The sequence below is a fragment of the Brassica rapa genome, chromosome A02 (genome assembly GCF_000309985.2).
Source record: "Brassica rapa cultivar Chiifu-401-42 chromosome A02, CAAS_Brap_v3.01, whole genome shotgun sequence".
NCBI lineage: Eukaryota > Viridiplantae > Streptophyta > Magnoliopsida > Brassicales > Brassicaceae > Brassica > Brassica rapa.
In genome coordinates, this window is record NC_024796.2 from 25,507,890 (window position 1) to 25,522,413 (window position 14,524).

Here is a 14,524-nt window from a genome sequence, read left to right on the forward strand (position 1 = left end):
TTATGTATCAACACCATAATCTATCTCACATCTTCTAATTACATGTCATGTCATTGGCACAAACATATAATATATGTTTCATTTTATGCATTTTTATTCTAAACATCTTGCCTAATATCGTAGGGATTTTTGCAAAATTGACCTACAACTTAAAGTCAAACACAAAACTAACCTCTCTTTTTTTGAAAATTGGTTTTGCCCTATTCACTCCACAAGTTCATATAATTTACGAAAATGCCATCAATTTTTTTTTATTTTTTATTTTTTCGAAAATGACATTTTTACTCTCTCACCCTCATCATCCTCAAGTAATTACAAGATTGCCATTGTCATCAATACCACAACCACCATGAACAACCAATTTGAAGCTCTTAATGCTCCCAAAATCGATTTACCCTTCTTCTTTTTCCATTCTTGTGAACTAAACACAACATATCTCTCACTTTCTCTCCACAATGAGCTAAAAAAACCCAAGATTTTGATTCTAAAATTTTTATGGTTCATAAAGTCATAGAAGCTAACGATTATGGGTGGGTGACTTTCGTTTGTGATTATGTGTGCTTGGAGAAGCCTTATGTATGCTAAGGAACTTATCTCACCAATTTAAGGTATGACATCGAGTTTTTTTCCAGATCTGTTCGTCAGACGACTTACTTGGGAAGTCGTCTGCTGTAGACGACTTACCTTTCAGTCGTCTGGCTGTAGACGACTTACCTGGAAGTCGTCTGGTCAACGCAGAGGTTATTTTTGCAATTGACTTTGAAATCTGTAACCTGAGACGACTGAAAGTTAAGTCGTCTACTATTGTTTGGTTTTAAAAAAAATTCCAAAGAACCTAGACGACTTACATTTCAGTCGTCATAGGTTAGTTTTGCATTTGACTGGATAATTTCAGAAGTTTGACTTCCCCAGACGACTTACATTTCAGTCGTCTGGCGAAAATTAAAATAATAATATTTTTTTAAAGTAAACGACTTACAATTAAGTAGTCATAGGTTAGTTTTGCAATTGAAAAAAAAAACTTCAAGATTTAATTATACACAGACGACTTATAATTCAGTCGTTATAATTCAGTCGTCCACCAGACGACTTAATTGTAAGTCGTCTAGGACTTTTTTCCGAGATTCTGGTCAAACCTCGTAAATCCTGGACGACTTACATTTCAGTCGTCTCGTGGACGACTGAATTATAAGTCGTCTGTATATAATTAAATCTTGAAGTTTTTTTTTTCAATTGCAAAACTAACCTATGACGACTTAACTGTAAGTCGTCTACTTTTAAAAAAATATTATTATTTTAATTTTCACTAGACGACTGAAATGTAAGTCGTCCAAAAAGTCAAACTTCTGAAATAATCCAGTCAAATGCAAAACTAACCTCTGACGACTGAAATGTAAGTCGTCTAGCTTTTTTGGAGTTTTTTTTTAACCAAACAATAGTAGACGACTTAACTTTCAGTCGTCCGAAATAACAGATTTCAAAGTCAATTGCAAAAATAACCTCTGCGTTGACCAGACGACATATAGTTTAGTCGTCTAGACAACTTAGATTGAAGTCGTCCGCGTCTTCTCCACTAGTTTTTAAGTCTTCTACGTTAGTTTTTGAATAACTTGTATTTTTAAGAGTGATAAGTAACTTCAAGATATGTAAAACTCATATTTACAAAATATGTTCTCTCCCTTAGTTTTACTAAATTTGACTAAGTTTTTCAATGCAAACTTATAAAAAATATGATATGTTTTGACTAGTTACTATTATTTGTTTCCATCTCTTACCAACATTCTTGTTTATTAAGATGAGAAAAAGGCCATTGGAGTTTATTATTGCATATGAGAGATCCAAAGATAAGAGAAAGGCTACTGAAGTCTATTATTTCATTGATTTGTAAATGTGTAAACACATTGTTAGCACATTTAATACATCTTGGAAAACATTATTACTGATTTTACAAAAAATTCACAACTAAAAGAGTATACATGCAATTCACAAAACAGACCACAAACAAAACTATTATAGATCATTCATCTACAAAGACAAGCTTGGATTCCACTTGAGTAGACAAGACCAGACAACTTTTAAGAAGTCCAGACGACTTCTAAGAAGTCCAGACGACTTTCCAGGAAGTTCAGACGACTTTGCCAGAAGACTTTTAGGAAGTTCAGACGACTTCCAGACGACTTTACAGGAAGTCCAGACGACTTTTAGGAAGTCCAGACGACTTCCAGACGACTAACAAGTAAGTCGTCCCAGAAGTCTTCCAGATCTGAAAAACCTGCATATTAAATCCAGATCTGGAAAACCTGCATATTCAAAAACGTTCAAATGGCTTAAAAACAAAAAAAATGAATGGAAGATTAGATAAATCTACATTTACAGAACACACAAAATTACATATCTAAAAATAAAAGATCTACCTTTAAATTAGTGGAAGATGAGTACCATCTAATTAAAAACCTGTAAAAAAAAAATAGATTAGTAACAAAGACATGAGACAAAATTGAAAAATTCATATAAAGTTTGGTGTTTTCAAGTCAAAGAGATTAGAGTGGGTTTGGAGAGTTTTAGTTTGGGAAAAAAGTAAGAACTTTATACAACAAGAAATTACCAAATGAAGAAAAATCAGACATAAGAACTTACCAAAACGCTCAGAAAAATCCAGACGACTTCCTAGAAGTCGAGACGACTTCCTAGAAGTCCAGACGACTTCCTGGAAGTCCAGACGACTTCCTGGAAGTCTAGACGACTTTGTCAGAAGACTTCCAAGAAGTCCAGACGATTTCCAGACGACTTCCAGACGACTAAAAGGTAAGTCGTCCGAGAAGTCTTCCAGATCTGAAAAACCTACACATCAAATCCAGATCTGAAAAACCTGCATATCCAAAAACGTTCAAATGACTTAAAAATAGAGAAAATGAGTGGAAGATTAGATAAATCTACATTTATAGAACACACAAAAATACATATCTAAAATTAATAGATCTACCTCTAAATTAGTGGAAGATGAGTACCATTTGATTAAAAACCTGCAAAAGAGATAGATTAGTAAGAAATACATGAGACAAAACTGAAAAATTCATATAAAGTTTGGTGTTTTCAAGTCAAAGAGATTAGAGAGAGGTTGGAGAGTTTTAGAATGGTGAACATTACATTTTTGTTGCAGCCATTTGAGAGGAAGAGAGAGAATGTGTAAATTTTTCTTTTTATAGGGAGACAAAAAATCCAATTAGATTAAATATTTTTGACTCACACGACTTCCTGGACGACTTACATTTCAGTCGTCTGGTGAAGAAATTAAAACAGACGACTTACATGTAAGTCGTCCAGAAGAGTTTAATATTTTTAGCGGGAAATTAAATATTTTTAGCGGGAAACTAAAATAGAAGACTTCCCAGACGACTTACAAGTAAGTCGTCTGGACGACTGAAATATACGTCGTCCGGGTAGATTATTCAACAGACGACTGAAATATAAGTCGTCCACACCCTAAACTTAATTATCTAATTAAACACTTCATAAAACCAAATCAAACTTGAAAAGTGTTTACTATACACAAAAATAAACACATATAGGTGAAAACTAATTTTTGAAAAAAATATTTTAGTTTTCCAAAATCTAACCCTAACAATACATACAATACTACAACATATGTTTGCCAAACTCCTAAACCAAAGTATTTCATGATTCACTACTTTCACTCATCTATCTTCAAAACAAATCAATTTTATCATATCTTAATTTATATTAGTTAAAACTGTTTATAATTACTTGATTTTTATTTTTTACGCATCAAAATATTTTTTTACAAGATTTATAAATTATTTTTAAAATAAATTGGTACCAGACGACTTAAACTTCAGTCGTCCAGACGACTTCCAACATCTCAGACGACTCAGACGATTTACTGGGGCTATATTCGTAAAAATGGCTTCTGTTTTTTTTGTTTGGTCACAAGGGGCTGAGCTGTAATTTCACTAGGTTTTTAGGTTAGTTTTGCATTTGATTCAAGTTTGGGTATAAGTTTAGGATTAAAATCAAGTTGTGGGTTAGTTTTGGCAAAAACCCCAATATCGTAACCGCAGATCTTAACCAAACAATGTGTCTGCTGTACTTTTAAAGGAATGTATATCGACACTATTATGGAAATGAAACATGTGGTTATACAACATATCATAAATCTTATTTTTTCCTTGGTATAATTTTTTGTAATTTATATTATATAATATTGTATAAACACACTAACATATACAATGCTGAATAAATTTTTGTATAAATTTATGATTTGTTGTATAATCGCACAAACATATACTATAGTTGCACAAATATATATGATTTGTTGTATAATCGCACAAACATATACTATAGTATAATCGCACAAACATATAGTATAATTTTTTTAATTTATATTATATAATATACTATGCAAATATTTCCAGACACTCATTGATTAAGCTATATTTCCTTAATATGGTATAACTCGAAGTCAAAGATCGAATGCTTCGATTCAAAATATTCATTAAAGTTGGTCATGCAAGTTGTGTCAATCATATATTTTTGGGATGATTGCATTCCGAGTTATTTTGGTATGTAACTAAATCAACAAGTGTCCCTTGCAAACGGCGAAGTTAATTTGTGTTGTTTTGATAATGGGAAGTAGCATGTTTTATTTCCAATTTTATAAAAAAATATTCGGCCTGATTGATCGTTTAACTATATGAATTTAAACTAAGATGTTAAATATTTATGGTCAAATATCTTATGCCATATTTGATCCAAATTTTTGAATAATTATGGATGTTGACCAATTAGAGATTTATTTTGACTTCGTTTTAAATAAAACGATTCTTTTATAGAGAATCAATCCAAGAATTTAAATAAATTGCAGATTTGATGGCGTTTTTGAATATCAAATCCAATAGATCTTGATTTCTATATTTAATTGATTCTTTTTGCTAATTTAAATTTGACCATAATTTATACAATAGCCCGAAAATAAGAAACTGATATATGCAATCCTCATAATGAATTCTGGTTTCGGTTAGTATAGGAAAGTTACTATAAATTTATTTAAATTCTCATGACTAATTACAAATCACGCACTAAATTTTAGGGATTTACTTGATAAACAATATTAAACAAGTTAAAAATAATAATCTAACCAATTACACAAATTTAAAACATTTGCTTCAATTACACCTAACCAATTACACAAGTTAAAAAAAAAATGAAACTTATCTTCTATAAACATGCACAATGTCCTTTAATCTTTCATTATATAACATGAAATATTCGTGACTATAACTTTTATCTTTCTAATATTTATAGATTCAAAGTTGTAATTTCTATTTAGTTCATTCACTCCGCGCGTGGATACCACCTAGTATATGTATATTTATGCATATACCTTTTAATTTCCATGCAAACGGAAATTATTTAGAGTTCATTTCACTTCATGATTTTCCCCCAACAATTTTACTATGTAGTTTTCATTTAATTTTGTATAACTAAAAAAATTAGACAGGTTTAAGCACACTAATCAAAGCCAAAGTAACTAACTGTTTGGTTTTTAAATGAGCCATGCTTGTGAAGAAGTAAATGATTTTTACTTTTCAGACTTATTGAACATAAACACTAACTTTATTTAAAGGTAATGATTATAGTTTTCTCCCAACAATGGTTTCTTATCATATAACTCTTCACCCTAAAATTATGACATATTATGGACCAACAGTTTAAGCACATACACGTCGAAGGGCATGGTCTCGTGACAATATTATTTTAATAGATACAAAAATGTAATTTTGTTATGTATTATTGGATACCGTAATAATTATCAGGTTGTGTCCATAGTCATTAGGAACTAGCATATTATTGCTGCTTTTGTATGATGCTAATCACTTTTTCGGTCTATAAGAATATCGTTCATGATTTGCATATTCCGTTATAGCATTTCTAATGGTGTTTTATTTTCTACTTTTTGCTTCATTTTTTGTTCTATTGGTACTTCATTATTTTTTTTATTTTTTACATTTTTTTGAAAAATTGAACATTATTTCTTCAAATTTGAAAAATATTATGTACTTCTTCATTTCTTAAGATACACTTTCTTAATTACAGGTCCTTTAACTTTTTTTTTATAAGTTTTTACTTAAATAAGCTATAAGAGGTAATATTACCAACTTATTTTTATTTAATCAATTTTAAATATTAAATATACTAAAAATATGATAATATTTTCAAAAACTTTTGGTTCGATTTAGAAGAATTAAAGATCAAGAAGCTCATTTCACTCTTAGAAAAAATTTAATTGATCGATCACTTGTGGAAAAAATATACATCTCATGTTTCCTTATTTATGCTATGTGTACTAATTATATTATATGATAATATTTATTTTATATTAATTAGCAACTGTGGTGAACTATTGTTAAAATAAAATAATTGGGTAAAATTAGTATACTAGCAAAAGTAAAAGGTGTTATTGATAAATAATGATAAAACTGAAAAAATATATTTGAAATATTCTTTTTTAAACCATTGGATAACATACTTATTCTTCATTTTTTGAAGAATTTTATATTTTGAAAAAAAAAAAGTTTGCGATTGGAGATGGTCTTAGATTTTGATGCAGTGTTCATCCTTTTCGGCAATATCTACTTTAAACTTAGTTATGCCTCCTATTTAATTGGCTGAACATGTTCATTGGCGTGCTTAAAAGAGCATTCCGTCTTGTATTTTACTAAATAAACCAAAGCGATCATCTCTTTTTTCTTCTTCTAATTTCATCATCCATTTCAACCCTTCAATCTGTGATCCGCTTCTACATCATTAGGGGCACATCATATATATGTTGGATAATTAACAAATAACGGAGTAAAAAAATGAAAATCATTTCTGTAAAAAATTAATATATATGCTTTAAACATACACAGTTCACGTATCTATATTTATAAATTTGTTTATACATAATATACATTGCTATATACATATGTTAATAAATAGGACAATTCTCTCAAATAGTTAATTTTCAAGTTTTTGTCATCAACAAAATCCACAAGAAAGAGATCACAAAGAAAAAATGATCAAAATAGATTTCATTAAACAACCAAAAGACTATTTTACCTTTTAATGTATAGATATATTAATAAAATAATATATAATAATAATAAAAAAATATTTATTTATAGTTTCAGATTATATGTTTACAAATTCATTTTTTATAATTTATTTTTTCAAAATTTTGTATTTCAATTATTATTTTTTGAAATTCAAAAATACCTTTTGAAATTATTTTTAAAATTGTAAAATTCATTTTTTTATTTTTAATCTAAAATCTTACGTCTAGATTATTTATCCTAAATGTATAAATGTATATTTACTTTTTAATAAGAGTTCTTTTGTTCATTTTCATCTTTGAAAGCTCTTTTTATAAAATAAACGAAAAAATATTTTAATCTTAGAGAATTTCTCTAATAAATATTTGAGTTGTAATTAGTTATTATTGAACAAACTAAATGAAATAATTAGTAATAAAAAATAAGATATATATAATATATATATATATATGAACAAAAAAATTACTATATAAGCTAAGCCCAAGGACTGAAATATTTGAGACTTGCAACCCAGTAATCCTGTAAATTTGTTTATTAAGAAGATTGAGGTGAAATAATAATGATACAAATTTTAGAAAAAAAAACTATGAGATTGTAAAATAAATTGTTAAGATGTCTTTTCATGAGGACCTATGTAAAAAAGTTTTTGAGAACAGAATAATAGCGAGGTTTGTTTCAAGTTTCAACAAGAAAAGAAAAACAGAAAAGAATCATGTATGTATATCAATCAAGTACTGATGAAACAGAAGTATTATTGGAAAAAAACAAGAAGAGGAGTAAATTCAAAGACAAAATGATTTGAATTTCTTGGAGAAGGTAAAAGAAGAAGACAGCGTGGAGAAAGAGCCTAGAATGTTGAACGTCGTGTGGGCTTCACTCTGTACCACTACCTCCCCAAAACCCTAGCTTCATACCCTATCCTATCTTTCTTATTCCTTTCATCGATTATTAATGTATTCACAATATCTATTAGTATTATTATTATTTAACACAAGACAATATCTATTACCTCCTCTGTTTCAAAATACATGAAATTTTAGGTTGAGACACAAATATTAAAAAATTTATATTTATCTAAAAATATTATTAAAATATAAATTAAAAATTATTCAACCAATCACAAAAACATACTATAAATTAATGATTGGTTACACAATTTTTAATAAAGTAAAAAGGTACATTGAAATATGAAAACATCATCTATTTTGAAACATCAAAAACTTCCTAAAACATCATTTACTGTATAACCTCTTTAAATTAATACTCTATAAATTAATATACACAAAAAATCTCTATAAAATAATATAATTTTATAGTCTCAAATCGAATTTTTGGTTCAATTAGTATATCGATACATTAATATCTCTATAAATTTATAAAAAAATTATAGTATTGGTGTAGTCTCAACATTATTAATTTATAGAAGTTTCATTGTATTTCGAAATGGATGAAGTACGATATATTTTGTCTTATATATATATATATAAAATATCATTTTCAAAATAAAACTCTGCAAATTTCTCTTTCTGCATATTAAACTTCATGGATGGTAAACTTTTCACAAGAAATTTTTATTTTTTTCACAAGAAGTTCATTTAAAGTATCATGTCACTTTTTTGTTAAACATAAAATATATAAAGGCCACTTAATTTAAAAATTAGAAAATAAGTGTATATATCTCATATTATTTATGACACATTATATAGGTCCAAAATTAGTTGATGGAAGCAATCAAGACATATTCAGATCACAATACAAGATATCCGTTTAGATCAAATAAATAGGAGAATCTCTTTGGTCCACTTAAGACAAATCTACAACTTAGAAAATCTTAGATTGATTAGATTAGATTAAAGAAGGAATGTTGTCCAAAGAAAAAGATTAAAGAAGGAAGAAAAATAAGAAAGTGGGTTTGGCTAAAATAAACGAGTGGGATTTTAATGATTAAAAGTAAATGTCTTTTTGGTCTCTGGTCGGTAGACAATCCGTGTGTACTGTGGTCAGTGTTTGTTTTTCTTATTTCTTAGTTTAGGTTTTGATTTATTATGTTTTCCACTGAAAAACAAAACATTAAGCAGCCACATGTAATTCTTTTAACGCGTTCGTTTCAGAACCTGATGAAACAATAATCATGTCCTCTTCTTCCTTCTTCCCCTTTAAGTGCATGGCAAATTAAATTCATTATGTAAATCCACTTTAATCTTACATTCTTTGTAATTTCATGGTATAACTTGATATTTATAAAACATATAGTATTATTTGTGTGTAGTATATTTCTTAACTCTGAAGGGGTTTTATGAAGGAACACACATCTTTATATTATATAACTTTATTTTCGCGATTTTCAGACATCATCATCAGCTTTTATTTTCGATTAGCATCTGAGATAATTTTCCTTTGTAAAAGTTTAGAAAATATTCTTATAGTCGTCCATGCTTAAAATAAGTTCACATGATTGTGTCTAGTTGACCACTATAACTTCTAACTGCAAGAAAAGTTTTTAAAAATGAAACAAAAATTTCAACAATATTATTTTCTATAATCACATGAAGGTTCTGAGACCATTTTTTTACCAAAACTCATGCTATTTATCAGTATTTTTGACCGCATCATAATAGACAAACACAATGTATGTGTACGGGATAATAACTATATCCCGTCAACTGTTAAAGAATTTGATAGTAGCTAGTAGAATGGTAGTGACATGGTATTCCTCGTATAAACAGACAATCCTTTTACCCTAACCATGATTATATTTGGATGAGCGGACCTCTGGATGAGCCAAAATGCTTCTGTTAACAAGTAGGGAAGTAGACGCACATGTTAACATTTAAACAATACTCTTAAAAACATAAATAACTATTAATCTTTCATAGGAAGCCAAAACCACCGGGGAAATCCACAAGACGATGACAGCTCCCCATTCAGAAGTCGTAAAAGAAAAGCAAAGAAGATGTGCAGTAGTTGCAGAATTTTTTGGTTTGATATATATTCATTATAAATATACCAGAAAAAAGGAAAATATCGTGGTGCCAAAATTAAAAATATCTAAAAATAAAATACTTGTAGAATTATTAAAAAAAAATACTGGTTTAGTACAAAATTTAAGAAATGAAAAGTTTTGTTTTCATTAATATTTTGTGATTTCTTTTGTGGCTAGTACATTTTGTAGAACCACAGAGTCATCGTTCTATCTTGCAATCTATGAAATCAGAGTAAATTTTTTAAGAAATTATAAAATATCAACAATACTCTCACAGAAAAAATTGCATTCAATATATGTATTTATCAAAGATAATGGCGGTCTGGTTGTACTACCCGATGATTATGTTTATATATTACTATGAATTATTCATTTCGAAAGAAATCTTTAATATTAAGATATTAAGTAACTTTTCTTACAAAAAGACACTATATATATGTGTATTCATTATCAAATGGGATGTTTGTGACCTTTTGTCTTTTCTTCAATTCCCTTTCTCTTTCCTTTCTTTTTGGTTTTGGTTCCAAAAAAATGTATGCAATGAAAGAAGAAGACTGTCTCCAAAATTTTCACAACTTACAAGACTATCAAGACCAGTTTCTTCTACATCACCATCCACAAATCCTGCCTTGGTCATCTCTACCTTCATTTGACCCGACCTATTTCCCATCCAACCCGACCCGTTATCCTGATTCGGTCCCCTACTTCAACAGGAGAGCTTCTTCTTCCTCTTCTTTTGACTATACCGATGGTTTTGTCTCTCCTCCTTCCATGGATCATCATCATCATCCCAACCACCTAAAGGTTTTATCGGAAGCTCTTGGACCCATCATGCGACGTGGCACATCCTTCGGGTTTGATGATGAGATTATGGGGAAACTGAGTGCACAAGAAGTCATGGATGCTAAGGCGCTGGCTGCTTCAAAGAGTCATAGTGAAGCTGAGAGAAGAAGACGAGAGAGAATCAACACTCATCTAGCTAAGTTGCGAAGTATTTTACCAAATACAACCAAAGTAAGTTTTCGTAATTAATATCTTGTCCCTTTCATTATGGCATTTGAAGTTTTGAAATTTAATTTATGTTCTTTTATTGAAAAAACTAAGGATAATTAGTAGGTATTAATCATACTTCGTTTTTTTATTCAGTTTTTGGTAGTAGTAAAATTTATTCTTCAAAAACGAAATTACTACTACATAATAAGATATATATATATATATATATTCATATGCGGAAATTTTGCAAATCTTTTCAAAATTCGATGCAAAATAAACGGTCAATGATCTTGCAATTTTATCTCTTTTCAAGTATTATCGTATAGTAATTATAATTTCCATTTTCTAAAGCAATAAATAAATCATAACGATTTTTAGGTGTGTAATTATTCTTCATATATGTGGTATATATTTTTCGTTTTGCTTTTCTTTAGACGGACAAAGCTTCATTGCTAGCGGAAGTGATCCAACACATGAAGGAGCTAAAACGACAGACATCACTGATCACGGACACGAGTCAAATCCCAACAGAGTGCGATGATCTAACCGTTGACTCTGCTTACAACGACGAAGAAGGAAATTTGATGATAAGAGTTTCCTTTTGTTGCGAAGACAGGACTGAACTCATGCATGACATCATCAATGCCTTAAAGTCTCTTCGTCTTCGAATTCACAAAGCCGAGATCGCAACCGTAGGTGGCCGAGTCAAGAACGTCTTGTTCTTGAGCCGAGAAGACGATGATGAATATCGTAGAAACTTCGATGGTGTTGACGCGGATAATGATGATGAAGAGAAGAGATACAATCGTGCGAGTTCGATAGAAGAAGCGTTAAAGGCGGTTATAGATAAGTGTGTCAATAATAATGATGATAACAATAACTTGGATAAATCATCTTCAGGGAGTATTACTATTAAGAGACAAAGGACTAGCAAGATGGTAAATCGATGTTATAATTAATTCCTCCCTCATAAAATGATTAACATCATCAAGTCTTTAATTAGCTATGTGCTAACTAGACTTGCAAAATGGGATAATGTGACAATTAGTATGTTTGGGGGTCGGGTTAATCTTTTTACCTTGGTTTGGGTTTCTTCTTCTATGGTTTTAATCTATGAAGGACCCTTTATTTAGGGTTTTATAGTGATGGGTTCGGTTTATATATGTATTATAATCAAAGATATTTTCTCGTCTTGATTATATGAAATGTAAAGAGGTTGGGTTTAATTTATATTACTTGATGTAGTGGAATCAAGAACCTTTTTTAATTACGAGCATCTGCATTATGTTTTTCTTGTTTGCATACACTATGTAGAGTACCCACACTACTACCAAATGGTATTCTTGTTTTTTGGATTGTTATTAGATTTATCATATTTTTTATAAATACGAACTGAATTATATTTTGGGTCGTCGAGTTGCGACCATGAGTCAGAATTGGATATAAAATGCTGCTTCAAACTCAAACATTATGATAAACAACTTAAAAATTATTTATTTAATAAAAATTAAATTCAAAAATATTTTGTCAAAAAAATTAACAAAAAAATATCCGCGTTTTCGAAGCGCGGGTCAAAATCTAGTATATGATTATAATGAAAGAAATAGTTTCCCTAGATCCATTGATAAAATTTTAACAGTAATGTCGACCTCAAATTTTAAGTGTGCATGTAAAAATGCATCTGAATACTTTCAAGTTTTGCTCGACGTTGTACGTATTGATCATATTCGTAACATAATTTCTTAGCTAGTATAGGATGAATACCTCATCTGACCAAAAAAAAGAAAAAAAGGGAATGAATACTTCATATATATACACGAACGAATATAATTCATATATACATATATAGTTAATGTTCTATTTCCTAAACTAGGTTGGGGGTAGAGAGTTGTTATATAATGGACGATATGTTACTTATAACAAGTGAAAACGAGAGGAGTAGATCGAATCTTTTTCGTGGGAAGTGAAGATCTGGGTTCTATTTATAGAAACTCTCTTGTGGGCAATGTTTGCATTGTTGTCTCTTTCGCCGTCACTGATTCCTCTCTTCGTCTTGCGTTATTATTATTACAGATACCACTAAGCACATCGCATCATGCTCTCGTCACTTGTATATGTATCGTTCTTAATTCTTTTAGTTCCGTTTTCGCTCACTTTTAACATACAAAAAATTAATTTCTTTCGTTACCTGGATCAAATTATTCATTATTTTGATTATAATATACCTTATTTCAGATTTCATATCTTAATTGTTCTTCTTTGAGGCTCGTGTTTCACAATTTTGTCTCAACTAAGGAAACTTTTACTATTTTTAATATATATCGGAAGGTATTGATGAGATCGATCAAGAATTACTACATGAAGGGTCTTATAAACATGGGCCGAGTGAACAAACTAGTATATGTGATGTGTGTTTCCGTATACGAAAAAGTTTAAGCTTCTGGGAGATTAATATATTTGATTAATATATTTTAGCCCATGGGCTGATTGATATTTTGAGGCCCAAAACTAAAATTTCAGCAAAATTTCCAAACAAAATAAATGCTTATGTTTATAAGATTAACATTTTCAGAAATAGTAAAGTATAGTCACCACCTAGAGTTTGAGCCAGTGCGAGTTAGACCTTTCCAAATAAAATATCTCTCCTCAATTCTTGAACTAATAAGATTCTTCATATCGATTAACCAATAATGAAAAAAAAAAACACTTTTCACTATAGATTTGAGTTTTACTTCTACCAATCTTCTAGTTTTGTCATTTAAATTTTATTAAGAATTTCTGAATCTTTTAAGGTTCTTTGTTGAAAAGAAAACACAAAAACTTATCATTTACAAGAATAAAGATTCTTTGTTAGCAAGAATAAAGATTCTTTGTTGAAAATAAAACACAGAAAACTTATAATTTACAAGAATAAAGATGCGCCAGATATTAGACATGGATTAATAGATTACAGTTTTCGGGCTTAAGGATATAAAGTATTATATGGCACATTGATACCATCCGATAGCTCAGCTCATATAATAAAGAGATTATTGGCTGAATATACCATAATAGACCAAAAATTAGGTAAGTACCAGAAACAAAAAAAAAAAGAAACCCTCGGCCACTGTATATATTTCGCTACCCCTTTACCCTTATTGAGCAGACACGTAAGAGAGAAGGTGAGAAAAGTTACATTTTGTGTGATTTTTGAAGTACAAATCTATGTTTTAATGAGATATAGGTTTCCAGCTATCTACTACCCCATCCACTCGTTCTGCTCGACAGCTGTGTAAGATTCAAAAGAAAATCAGGAAAATATCTTCTTGTAACAGCAAATGGGGGGGGGGGGGGGGGGGGTATGTAAGGTTTATCTCCAAATGTTTTGAATTTTTGATTTTGTATTTAAGCGAGTTATGTTCCAACATAAATTTCAATTTGATTGGGCAGAGAGAGA

General features: G+C 29.7%; 1 protein-coding gene across 1 annotated transcript; it reads left to right on the forward strand.

Moving 5' to 3' along the window:
• Nucleotides 1-9,704: 9,704 nt before the first annotated feature.
• On the forward strand, nucleotides 9,705-12,377 carry LOC103853888 (transcription factor AIG1). Its single transcript, XM_009130788.3, has 2 exons — nucleotides 9,705-11,109; nucleotides 11,523-12,377. Exons 1-2 carry the CDS (start codon nucleotides 10,555-10,557, stop codon nucleotides 12,045-12,047), a joined length of 1,080 nt encoding a protein of 359 aa, XP_009129036.2. The 5' UTR covers nucleotides 9,705-10,554; the 3' UTR covers nucleotides 12,048-12,377.
• The last annotated feature ends 2,147 nt before the right edge of the window (nucleotides 12,378-14,524 follow it).

Excerpts from the sequence above, each read along its gene's own strand:
- LOC103853888 (XM_009130788.3), top strand. The coding sequence starts at position 10,555 with ATGTTTGTGACCTTTTGTCTTTTCTTCAATTCCCTTTCTCTTTCCTTT. Across the intron at positions 11,110-11,522 it reads TTTTACCAAATACAACCAAA|ACGGACAAAGCTTCATTGCT; the intron begins GTAAGTTTTCGT and ends GCTTTTCTTTAG.